General features: G+C 37.5%; 1 protein-coding gene across 1 annotated transcript; it reads left to right on the top strand.

Moving 5' to 3' along the window:
- Positions 1-1381: 1381 nt before the first annotated feature.
- Positions 1382-10452, top strand: pgm1 (phosphoglucomutase 1). The gene is made up of 11 exons (XM_046858476.1): positions 1382-1705; positions 3097-3259; positions 3786-3929; positions 4034-4159; positions 4770-4960; positions 5677-5831; positions 5971-6086; positions 7417-7552; positions 8481-8664; positions 9145-9279; positions 10063-10452. Exons 1-11 carry the CDS (start codon positions 1406-1408, stop codon positions 10150-10152), a joined length of 1740 nt encoding a protein of 579 aa, XP_046714432.1. The 5' UTR covers positions 1382-1405; the 3' UTR covers positions 10153-10452.
- The last annotated feature ends 3288 nt before the right edge of the window (positions 10453-13740 follow it).

Genomic DNA, 13740 nt, shown 5'->3' with positions numbered 1-13740 from the left:
ATTAGCTTTTAATTTCAATTCTGATACAAAAGACCAGGTCCAAAATCAAATAATTGCACACAAATAAACAGTGTATCATGTGTAAGCAGAGTTGTAAGTCTAATCCTCCTGTAAATGTTGTAGTGAGATGGGACAGTATTTTGTTTATAATACAACATTTGTATTCACTGGTGTTCTACAATTAGCTTGGATAACATGCATTCCACTTCCTGGACTATTCACTCATGGCCACTAGCAGGCCTCAGCATCTATTTATACCTCTTTGCCAATTCTTTTGCCCTTTGACTTTATCTACTGTAACCGTAGACTTCAAGACTAAATGTCACATGGAACATTAATAGCATATTTAAACAACACTGTACATCTCTTTTTTATAGCATGCAAGAACTCAAGCACTAGTTTCTTCACCATGTTCATAGGAATAACACCTATCTCAACATGTAATGAAGTTTTGGTCAGAGTATATGTGCAGTCATGATACAGCACACATGCATCAGAGAATGTTAAGACCCTTGCAGGGGTTTGAACTATCAACCTTTTGTTTAATAACCCTAACCCCTAACTGTTGAACTTCCACTGCTCTAGTTTAGAGCTCCAGTAAACTATTGCTTATTGCTGTTTCTCTTTGGGGATTTTTAGTATACTACACAAGCTTGGACTATTCAACCCATATTTCAAGAGCTATTCTTACAGTGATACTGTTATCTGGCATAAAGGCTACTAAAGTTATGGTCATACAATCACGGACGCTTTCTCATCAACGCCTTGGGTAGTTCCATGAAATTTCGGAGTAAGAACGGGAGGTTTGAGGATGGATTTGGACTGTAGTTAATGTCAACAGTCTGCTACACTGACTCAGGACTACATTTCGCTTCTGATCATCATCACTGCACCCCTCAACATTGTATATCTGCTTTAAATGGACATTCGGTGCAACCTAGATGAGGATGGGTTTCCTCTTGAGTCTGGTTCCTCTCAAGGTTTCTTCCTTATGCCATCTCAGGGAGTTTTTCCTTGCTCATTAGGGACAAACTTACACTTATAAAGGACATATTCACTTTTAATCATCACATTATATGTGTAAAGCTGCTTTGAGACAATGTTTATTGTGAAAAGCGCTATAGAATTAAACTTGAACTTGAAACTTGAACTTGAATGCAATGCTCAAAATGAACATAGCATACTTATGACCAGGTGTCCACAAACCTTTGGTAATGCAGTGTATATTTCTGTCCCAAATAACCCCAATTATCCACCTTTTGCTGATAAATGAACACCAGGGTCTAATGTGGAAGGTTCAGCTGTATGCTACTTCTCCTTTAAACACTGCAGTGAGGGCGGGTCTGAGCCTGACCAACCAAATCAGTGAGTGTGTGTGTACGTAAGTGGACGTAGGGTGGATTACATGCTCTACATCCCGATTGGCACCTGGATCACACAGGCAAACTTGTGGGGCAGAATGGTGAAAATTAGTGTTGTCAAGACCAACGCGTACAGCGACCAAAAGCCAGGAACCAGCGGCTTGAGGAAGAGGGTGACTGTGTTCCAGCAGAACCCGCATTATGCTGAGAACTTCATCCAGAGTATTATTTCTGCCATCGAGCCCGCACAGAGACTGGAGGGCACCCTGGTGGTGGGAGGAGACGGACGATTTTTCATGAAAGATGCCATTCAGTTGATCGTCCAAATTGCTGCTGCCAATGGGGTTAGTATTTTTGGGTAAACGTTGACTATTTGTGCATTGCATACTAATATGCATTTGCATTTTGCATGCATTTGTTAACATTTAGTGCTAGTTTCATCTATTTTGAACATCGGTGTTTTTTTGCTTTTTGCTCTTTTTTTACACGTCGTGCATGCTTTTTATACTGTGCAAACTACTTTATTTCAATTGCATGAAAGGCTTTCACAGAGCTAGGGTGCTTATTTGTTCGGAATGACCTCTGTGATCTTTAAGAAGAGATCTCCAGGGCAAAGGGACACCGCTGACATTTCAAGGCTCTCTCTCATGTTTCTCTCATCAGCGGTCGGTCAACTGCAACACACACTGTTGCAATTTAGGAAATGCTTTTGCAACAATGCACAGCTCTTTAAATATCTCCCTAGTCCCTACGCCTGCACCCTTTAAAGGGAACTAAATAACACACCAGGTAGTGCGATATATGTGCATTAGAAAGTCATTGGGGAAGTGAACCAGAATGCAGCTCGCGCTTCCGTGGTTGGTATGTGTTTCTGCCGCGCATGCGCGAAGGAGGCGTGAGCGCTGTCACGTTTCCTTTTGCACACAAATATAACATCCAATACAACCCCTAAACCGTATATAAATAAATGCAATTTGTGCACTGTTGAAAGATTAAATATACAAATTCAACATGGATTTTATCAATCTTTAACATATTTAGTAATTCATATTTTTTTGGACCCTTTTCAGTGAATTGATTCCATATCCATCAGCATGGTCACAATATAGTATTGAGTCTCTTTATGTGATAGAAAGGGGAAGTTTATAGGACTGTGGTGAGACCTGAGATGTTGTATGTATTAGAGACAGTGGCATTGAGTAAAAGACAGGAGGTGGAGCTGGAGGTAGCAGAGCTGAAGATGTTGAGGTTTTCGTTCTGGGTGACGACGATGGATTAGAAATGAGTTTATTAGAGGGACAGCGCATGTAGGACGTTTTGGAGACAAAGCGAGGGAGATGAGATTGAGATCGTTGGACATGCAGAGGAGGGACATGGGGTACATCAGTAGGAGAATGCTGAGGATGGAGCCACCAGGAAGGAGGAAAAGAGGAAGACCAAGGAGGAAGTTCATGGATGTGAAGGAAGACATGCAGGTAGTTGGGTTGAAAGAGGCAGATGTAGAGGACAGGGGGGCATCGAGACGGATGATCTGCTGTGGCGACCCCTAATGGGAGCAGCTGAAAGAAGAAGCTAGTATTGAGTCTCTTTTAATTTAAAAGGTTTATTTGATTTATATCCAATGTTGGAGAAGTTAATAGTGTCAGTGTCGTCTTGTGCTTAGATCACATAAATAATAGATTTATGATTGTGTGTGAACGTCATTCCTGATTTCTTACACCCTTTCCTGTTCCAGATTGGCCGGCTGGTTATCGGTCAGAATGGGATCATGTCCACACCTGCAGTGTCCTGTGTAATTCGCAAACTAAACGCAGTCGGAGGAATCATTCTAACAGCCAGCCACAACCCTGGTGGTCCCAATGGGGACTTTGGCATCAAGTATAACATCGCAAATGGAGGTGCGAGAGAGGCTTGGATGCATGATTTATTTCATTCTGGATATTTAAGTTCACCTTTTTCTTCATTGAGATGGACAGTGAATATATTATAATTAGTGTTATTGCTGAGCAAAAACATTCTTTTCTAAGAAGTGAAAGGTAATGTAATATGATATGGCAAACTAGATAGCTTATGGAGTACAATCATTTATTAATATTATTTATATGCTTGATTATTAATGTATATGGCGTATATACAAGGTTTCATCTCTGAGATGTGGAGTTCTAGTCTAGTAAGTCTAGCTAGCATCTGTATTGTCCCTGAACATGTTTATCTATTAAATAACTGTATTGCATTTACCCATGTATGCTGTATAATCTACTTGGTAAGAACTGTTCTATTGATGGCCAAATCACATTTCATGTCTCATGTACAATATTCTGTACAAACTAATCAGTTTTTAAGATGTTTCAGTGCTCAAATATATACATAAAAAACAACCCAACAGATATTACACATTCTAACTTGCGAAATTTGTCCTCCCAGGACCTGCACCAGAGGGCATTACTAATAAAATCTTTGACATCAGCAAAAGCCTTCAAGAATACCACATCTGCCCAGAGCTCAAGGTTGATTTGTCTGCTATTGGCAAACAGACATTTGAAGTGGAAACTCTGAAGTCCTTCACTGGTGAAATCCCAAATCCAGTTACATTCTATTGGTTTATTTGATGTTTTTTGTAACCAGTATTTATCACTGTTCTATCATTTCTTCCCCCCTCTGCTATGATTTAGTGGAGATTGTGGACTCAGTGGAAGCATATGCAGAAATGCTCAGGGACATCTTTGACTTTGCTGCACTGAAAGAGTTACTTTCCGGACCTAATCACATCAATGTGCGGTTAGATGCAATGCATGGAGGTGAGGATTCGGGTTTAAGAAAAACTGTCTAGACACAGTTACAGTAAAAGATGAATATAGTGCATCAGTACAGCTATTAAAAAAAGTATATTGCTTATTTACAACTAAACTGAAGTAAATAGAGCTTTAGAGTGGATATTTATTATAGTACCTTTTGAATGATTCAAATCTTTATTACAGTACCTTTGAATGGAATAGAGCTTATTACACAATAAGCACAAATGAAGGTTTAATTACTGCACCACTGAAAAAGAAAAAAGCTTTATTACAGTACAGTTGCATAGAATAGATTTACAGTACAATAGCTTACAAAAACGAATTTACAGTAGAATTGAATAGAAATGCAATCAAAGAAATGGATGGAATCTATTGGAACGAAACTTCATTACGCAGCAAAACAGTAAATCAACACACACTAATGCAGCATTAGTGTGTGTTGATTTACTGTTTTGCTGCGTAATGAAGTTTCGTTCCAATAGATTCCATCCATTTCTTTGTATAATGGCAGATACAGTGTTTCTGTAGACTTTTAAATTGATCATTTAAGTATGGCTTTTCTGCTGAAGTATTGTGGGTTATGATATTCTGTTTATTGCATTCTTCTTGACAGTTGTTGGCCCCTATGTGAAGAAGATTGTGTGTGAGGAGTTGGGCTCCCCGGCCAACTCTGCTGTAAACTGTGTGCCCTCTGAGGACTTTGGGGGTCACCACCCAGACCCTAACTTGACCTATGCTGCTGACTTGGTCAAAGCAATGAAAGGAGGCGAATATGATTTTGGAGCAGCTTTTGATGGTGATGGTGTACGTGTGCATGCTTTTCCATTTACATTAATTCAGTGTTGTTTTTTTTGTACTTTATGCACGTTTTAATTTATGTGTCACAAAGTATAAAACACTGATTAGAATTTATTGCAGAAAAAGTGTGTACCGATTTTGACTCGGTTCATATGAAAATGTGAATTCATATTTATTGTATAAACATACAGATGGATGGGAAATTAAGGGCAAAATCAAATATAAAGTGTCTTAGAAAATGCTTTGTGCCTCCGACGTTCTGAACCTGCCATAGGTACTATAGGTTTAAACATTTGTATTGAAGGATGGACACCATGTTTTAATTCATTATAAAGTTAAGACAGGGTTTCCTTATATATAGTGTGTGTGAAAAATGTTTACCTTTCCTTTTAGATGAATATTTTCTAGAAGAATGATCAACAATGAGGTAGTGTGATTTGAAACAACATGAAACAAAGTTGCTGTATTTATTCCCGAAGTGATTAGTATCCAATAAAAGCACATACCTGAGCGTCCTGTTCCTCATACAACATGATAATTTGCCAAAATAATCAAAGAATGACACATCATACTGCAGGGAAAAAGAGTCTAGGTTTATTGTATTTCGTTCTCTTGTCGCACTGTATGAAATCACCTCTAAAACTTCCGAATACATAGCGGTATGCAGTAGAGTCCCTTTTTATTTAATGATAACTCATTATTATCTTTATGTTCTGATTTAGGATCGTAACATGATTCTCGGCAAGCATGGATTCTTTGTAAACCCTTCTGACTCTGTAGCTGTGATTGGTGCCAACATCACCTGCATCCCATACTTCCAGAAAACTGGTGTTAAAGGTCTGGCACGCAGCATGCCTACCAGTGGTGCTCTAGACAAGTAAGACCAGCCTGCTTTATTTAACAGTAGTCAACTGAACTACCGTCGAGACATTACAAACATAAAAAAACATCTCGGGACTGGATATTTGCCCGTATTTCATGCAGCTCCTGAATATTTAGGTGGTTGTGTTTTACAGTGTGGCCAAGGCTTTGAAGATGCAGCTTTATGAAACACCCACAGGTTGGAAGTTCTTTGGGAACCTGATGGATGCTGGCAAACTCTCTCTGTGTGGGGAGGAGAGCTTTGGCACTGGTGAGTGGAAACCACAAATCCATATGTTACTTCTGCTTTATGGGTTATGACTAATTATTCAAATGCGTTTTGTCTACACTAAATTTAGCATCATCAATTAGTTTTGACAAGGAGTGGAATTGCACAAGAGTAAAATCAGTTTGGGGACCGAGGCTGCTGAATGTGAACACCTCAGATCCTCCCTCATTCATATTCCTCATTCATGGAAACTTGTTCTCACAATTCATTGCACACACACGTCAACAATGATTGAAAATTACAATTAGAATGTAATTAAAATGTTCTAATAGAAGAATATATTACACTGATCTATTGTGTGCATCTAGTACTATGTAGATAACTACAGTATGTGTAGCACATGCCACAATATTTTTTTTAAAGCCATGCTTGAAGCCAAACTTTTTTCCTATGAAGGGACAAAAATGAAATGTTTGAGGGTAGTGGGTTAATATTTTTTTCCATTACAGTGGACCCCCGGAACTCGCGGGGGTTACGCTCTAAAACCCCCTAGCGAGTTACGAAAATCCGTGAATTTTGGACGCAGCCCCTATGGTAACTTAGTGAATTCATCTAGACATTGTCACTTTAATAATGTGTTTTTAAAACATTTTTTGGAATTTGTTAGTGAAAACATCATTTAAAATGTAATTCCTAACGTTCCTGAACATTCCGTTCCCGCTGCGGATTCCTGCGAGTTTTAAGACCGTTAGTTAGATTCTAAATGAGAACCCGCACATTTTCCGAGCCGCGAGTTCCGAACCGCGTATTATGTGTATAATAAGTATTGAGTGTATATCAAACATTAAATTTAATTTCGAGTTTAGTGAAACTTGTAGTATAATGAGAAATAATCCAATTTATTGTATTATTGCCCAATACTGGCAATCATAATGATTTCTAATGAGAAACATGAAAATGGTCTTTTCATTTGAAAAAGTTTTTCCAAATGGCTTATTTCCTCTTTTTTATTTTTATTTTTTCTTCTAGTATATGTCGTTGGGCCAAATCAAAGATCACCGCAGGCCAACTTTGGCCTAGGGGCCCTAGGTTGGGAATCTGTTATACACTGAAGTTGCATTTTGTTAAGCCCTGGTTATGCAAAGAATACTAAGACTGGTCAAAACCTTGTTTCATTCGGATTGGCAGAAAATGTTAGTTTTTTTAGCAGTAAATACATTGAATTAGCATAATTTACAAAAAAGCCTTGCTTTCTCTCTGCCCAATGATGGACTTTTTACCTTTTAGTTGTTGAGGTTAAAGCTAGCATGAACTTTGTACCTTCTCACTTTTTTCCCCTTACTTTGACTGTCCAGATATTTTTGTTTTTTAGGGTCTGATCATATCCGGGAGAAAGATGGCCTCTGGGCCGTGCTTGCCTGGCTGTCGATTGTGGCCACCCGAAAGCAGAGTGTCGAGGACATCTTGAAAGAACATTGGCAGAGATTTGGTCGGAACTTTTTCACAAGGTGATTGAGATAATATTTTTGTTATCTTTTGTTATGAGACGCCTGTTGGGTTGTGGTATTTTCTTTTGGGATCGATCTAGCACAAACCTTTATTAAGGATGGATTAATTAATATACATGTATGTAGAGGAATTGACTTCTGGAGCTTTATGATTTGCAGAAGGATGCCCTCTAGTGTTGGAGTTGATCAATAGGCCATGAAGATTCTGCTTTTGTGTTTATTGGAAGTTTTTTTTGGAGCTTTTGGGTAAACCAAATAATAAATAGTGTCAAGCAAATGATATTGAGAATTAAATATTTGAAATTTGACACATTTTATACTTTAAAACTGAAAATGTATCTGTGCCAATACTTTGTAGTGTTCGTTTATTTATTCAAAATAATTCATAGATGTCTAAAGGCTTTAAGGTCATTTGTGAAATAAAAGTCTGTAAATATTTATGGATATATTTATCCACCTTATTATTATATCAGATTCTTTTTTTTTACATAATTAATATAATGTTGGGCTAGTACTAGTTTTGTGCTTTTATAATTAACTTGGTTTATGGGAAATAGTTTTTGTAGAGATTGGAATTTAGTGTGAGGCGAAGAGAGGGCAGTCACAAAGTCATGTAGAAAAAGCGTTACTAAAATGTTCTGGGTTTCTCCTTGTTAATGAGAGGACCAATTTAGAGCTACTTAAAAATATATTTATTACAGAAAAAAGCCTACCACTGCTAATGTCCACAAAAAAATAGTGAAATTATGTCTCAATTTGTGCTCACTGGGTCCATATGGGGTGGCAAAAGGATGTATAAAAGTTGAATCTATTTGATACTCAAACCAGCTTGTATGAACAATGTTACCAGAAAACTGTATTACTGATTCGTATTTAAATTGATACATTTTTTAACAAAATGTATTTTGTTTCTTGCCTCTGTTGTTAGATACGATTATGAGGAGGTTGACTCAGATGCTGCTAATAAGATGATTGCTGAACTGCAGCAGACCATGTTTGATAAATCTTTTGTTGGACAGAAGTTCTCCTCTGGGGATAAAACCTACGAGGTGGAGAAAGCTGATAACTTTGAATATACAGACCCAGTGGATGGCAGTGTCTCAAAGGGACAGGTGAATGGAAGAGACTATACTGATTATACTATTAAAAAAATCCTATGACGTTTGTATTACATAGTATTTCACTGTGGTTGGTGAGCCTGGCTTCCTCATAGCTCCAGGATCTTATTTCAGTCTTGAGCTTGGGCTAATGTTTGTGTGGAGCTTTACATGTTCTTTCCAAGGGACTATCATAGGAAACTGGTCAGCTTGGACGAAGCCCAAGTGGACATGGGGGAACATGTGAAACTCCACACAGAGATCAGAATCAAACCAAGAACCTTAATGATTCTTCCTGCTCTGCCACCATGCATCCATGTGTTACCTAATGATGTGTTTAAATGTTTCACAATATGCAATCTGCACAAAATAAATCTGTTGAATAGGCTTGATTTAACAGCCAGCACTCTGTTCAGTTAACTAGCATGAAAGAACAGTTCAATAAATTTTATTCAAAATATTACTCAAATTCATCTTGAAACTTTGTTTGTCCAGGGACTGAGGATAATCTTTACGGACGGTTCACGAATCATCTTCCGTCTCAGTGGGACAGGCAGCGCTGGAGCAACCATTAGACTTTACATAGACAGCTATGAAAAGGATCCTCAGAAGATCTATCAGGACCCACAGGTAGACTTTCGAGTTTTTAATCAGCAGCCATATTGTTTGCCATGTTTTAAAGTATAGGATAAGAATTATTCATATTAATCTATCAGAATAATATATAACAGTCCGTATAAGGCTAATAAGCTTTTTGGGGAGCAAAATTTCAGCCACAAAAATTTCATTGAAATGATCCCTGAAAATCTGAGAAGCATTAGTTGGGAATCAGTTCATTCTGTTATAAGGACAAGGACAAGTGGACTGTACAAATTTGAAATAGTGTCCCTAATATTGTGTGTTTGCCCTTTTAAATAGCTGCTTAAAGCAGCTGGATGATGATGATCATCATCATCATCATCACCATCATCATCATGATGATTGACATAATTCTAATAATGCGCAGCAGATGAGACTCTGTATTTATCTACTACTGAGTAAAATTATATCCGATCATGATGAACAAAGGATAATTACTGTATGCACAAACAAAAATAAAAAAATAAGTAAGTAAGTCAATAAATAAATAAATGGCCCAGTTTGACAGTCTCTATTCACACTGTTTATTTTTTTAATTGAAAAGATCAATTAAAAAAATAACTTACTAATAATTACTTACTTATTTTTTTATTTTTGTTTGTGCATACAGTTGCTTCAAATTCTCATTTAATCCCAGAGCTGATCTTGCTAAAAAAAAAACAAGAGCAAGGATCTGATAAAAGCATAAAAATGACATCACAGTGAGATGTGGAGAATAAATTAGTTTAAGATTTTATGTTTTAAATGACGTTGAATGCTATTTGTCTTTATTAGGTCATGCTCGCACCTTTGGTGGACATTGCCTTGAGGGTCTCGAAGCTCCAAGAGAAGACCGGCCGTACCGGCCCTACCGTGATCACATAATTATTTACATGCCTTGCTCACCTCCTGCTCCTAATTTACACCTCAGTTCATCCCAGCTAGCAATACTTTACCCCATGTCCGTTACCCATATGCCCAGGCCAATAGCACTTTCCCATTTCCATGTGTGTCCTAAACATGTTTCACATTTCCACAAGTGTTGTGCAAGTGCAATATAAAAAAAGTCTTTATTCACTGTGAGTACATAAAAAAAACATGTTCCATCACAGTGTTATGCACTTGGAGTAGTGTGTACATGTGTAGCAATAGTTGAAAGTGAAAATAAAACCCACCTGCTAACCATTTTTGCCTCTTTTTCGTTTTTTTATAACTTGAATAATTGTAAATACAATGGAGTAAACGTGTGATTTGTTAAGTAGGGTGCCATTCAGCTATGTAGCTACGAGGTGGTATCAAAAAAGTTTTGAGGTTATCTGGTGCTGTTCTGACCACGTGTTCCCACGTCTGTGATTTCATGATGGACAACCAGTTAGAACAAAGAGCAAACGTAAAATTTGGTGTGAAACTGGACAAATCTGGCACAGAAATGTTTGACTTGACATGCTGCAATGAGTCGTTCGAGGTTTTTTGAGTGGCACGCGTACTTCAAGAGCGGAAGAACATCACTGGAAGACGAAGAGAGATCAGGAAGACCTTTAACGAACTCAACCCTGAAAATGCTGAAACCAGTCGGCACCTTGTGCATGATGATCGTCGAGAACAATCCACATAATCTTACTTCCGCACCCACCCTATTGGCCAGATTTGGCTACTGCGGAGTTTGTCCTTTTCCCGACGATGAAGATCTATCTCAAAGGTCGCCGTTTTGACACCATTGCAGTGATTCAGCGCGAATAAGAGAAGATGCTTGACCATGCTTTGAAAGGAAGACTTTCAGGACACATTGCAGAAGTGGCAGGAACACTGTATTGCTATGCAAGAAGACTATTTTGAAGATGGTTGTGTATAAATGTAGATAAATAAAGTACTTTCTTGTTAATAAAGCTAGTCTTAAAACCTTTTGATACCACCTTTTATGATTTATGAAAAATATGCATTCAAAAACATACGTAGGCTAGAATATCTCGTTTTGCAATAACTTGCTGACAATGCATTGCTTTAGAAAAATAGCAATTCAGTGAAAATGAATGACAGTGTCTCTAACATGCATTTCATATTTTCAAAACAAAATACCAACAGAAAATAAGTAGTTACTTCCAACATCTAAAAAATCCAGCAGCACATTTTTATATTTATATGACGTCAGAAGAATCTTGACTGGAAATCTTAGGGACTGTTATACTAATCACCTCTCGCATCACACAAGGATGTGGTTCTGGTGGTAGAATGAGATGCAGACAGGAAACATGGCCAATAAAACATATTCTGTTTTCCACACCACAAATCGCTCAGGGGAACGTTCAAAATTGGCCAAAAATTAAACACAGATTCAACCATAATATTTTTACCAGACAAACTTCGATGGATCCTTTTTAACTAGTGCCAGACAAAGACAATTATTAAAAGAGGCTTAAAAGAATCTAATAATATAATAAAATAAAACTATTGTTCTGCCCTATGTAGTAAAGAAAGTCTAAATGTGTAGTTTTAATTAGAAAACTTATAATTATTAACTAGAGCATTATGAGAACTCCTTATGATACTAGTCATAAATAAAATCTATAAAAACGTATATCTGATGTTATGTGCAGAAAGTTTTGTTGAGGTACAAGTGGAACTTCTATGCCAACCAAAAACTTTACAATTGTGGTTCTCTTGATATAGAGCTAGACAACCCAGAGTCACGGGATGCACTGACCCCTGACTGGCCTTATAATCTTTTCTAAGATCTCTTATCATATTTCTTCCTCTTTTTCTGGTGCATCTTTGCACATAATAGAGTAATTAGAGCTCAAAATCCTGGAATAGTATCCCAGGAATAGTTGAATGGCACGTCAGTTGCTTTCTCTACATTCTAGAAGGTGTATACACATACATAAACATACGTGTTAATGTATATGTGTGTATATATATATATATATATATATATATATATATATATATATATATATATATATATATATATATATATATACACACACACACACACACACACACACACACACACACACACACACACACACACACACACACATATATATATATAACATACAGTACAGACCAAAAGTTTGGACACACCTTCTCATTCAAAGAGTTTTCTTTATTTTCATGACTATGAAAATTGTAGATTCACACTGAAGGCATCAAAACTATGAATTAACACGTGGAATTATATATGGAATTATATACATAACAAAAAAGTGAGAAACAACTGAAAAATGTCATATTCTAGGTTCTTCAAAGTAGCCACCTTTTGCTTTGATTACTGCTTTGCACACTCTTGGCATTCTCTTGATGAGTTTCAAGAGGTAGTCACCTGAAATGGTCTTCCAACAGTCTTGAAGGAGTTCCCCGAAAGAGATGCTTGGCACTTGTTGGCCCTTTTACCCTCACTCTGCGGTCCAGCTCACCCCTAAACCATCTCGATTGGGTTCAGGTCCGGTGACTGTGGAGGCCAGGTCATGTGGCGCAGCACCCCATCACTCTCCTTCTTGGTCAAATAGCCCTTGATGCCTTCAGTGTGAATCTACAATTTTCATAGTCATGAAAATAAAGAAAACTCTTTGAATGAGAAGGTGTGTCCAAACTTTTGGTCTGTACTGTATATACGTGATAAACAAAATGGAAAGAGAGATTTAGCATTCCGTCTTGGCAGTTACATACTAAGTTAGATTCCTACCACATAGCTTTCATGTCCTCTTCTGCTGTAATTATGTCGCCACATATTTATTCCTTGTTCATGCAATAAGCTCATCTTGATAAATACCTTCTACCTGGTATTTGTGAAGGGTTGTGTATTGGAACACCTATCAAAAGACATTAGTTTCCAATTCATTCTTGTGTTGTTGGTAAATTAAAGGGTAGGAACTGTAATTCTTTCTTCACAGCACTCTGGTATTTTCTATTCCATGGGCAATGTAACATGAAAATTGTTTGTAAGGCTTTATTTTGGTTGGTTGCTAAGTAATAAGGATACTTGACACTTTTAGGTTAATTCTTTTCCTTTGCACAGTAGGTGACTTAACAATGGCTTGGTGGGGGAGTGCCAGCTCAGTTGATAAGGTATTAGACTGTAGATACCAGCAAATCCCAGCACCACCAATCTGCCACTGCTGGGCTCTTAAACAATGCCCTGTAAGTCACGCTAAATAAGGGTGTCTGCCAAATGCTATAAATGGAAGTGCAAATAGTTTTTACATTAACATTTTGTTATGTTATTTGCTACACTAATTTATCGTGCTGATCATACAGAACATCTGTTCTAAGTCTGTTCTGAGTATATAACATAAAACAAAAACATTAAGTAACCTTAAAACAATTGAACAAGGAAGATGGCACTATATGACAATTGTCACTACCTTCATCTGGCTTGGAATATCTGTGCAGGATTCGGTACATGTTCTGTGTTCTCAGTTTCCTCCAAACTCCCCTAAAATGCCAGTAAATTGACTGACACTGCAAAACTGTCCC

The sequence above is a fragment of the Silurus meridionalis genome, chromosome 1 (assembly GCF_014805685.1).
Source record: "Silurus meridionalis isolate SWU-2019-XX chromosome 1, ASM1480568v1, whole genome shotgun sequence".
NCBI lineage: Eukaryota > Metazoa > Chordata > Actinopteri > Siluriformes > Siluridae > Silurus > Silurus meridionalis.
This window is presented reverse-complemented; position numbering and strand designations above follow the sequence as displayed.

Bases quoted from the DNA above. Each gene is read 5' to 3' on its own strand.
- pgm1 (XM_046858476.1), top strand. From the start codon at position 1,406: ATGCTCTACATCCCGATTGGCACCTGGATCACACAGGCAAACTTGTGG. The intron at 3,260-3,785 runs GTGCGAGAGAGG...TTGTCCTCCCAG, and splicing joins GTATAACATCGCAAATGGAG to GACCTGCACCAGAGGGCATT. The intron at 8,665-9,144 runs GTGAATGGAAGA...TTGTTTGTCCAG, and splicing joins GCAGTGTCTCAAAGGGACAG to GGACTGAGGATAATCTTTAC.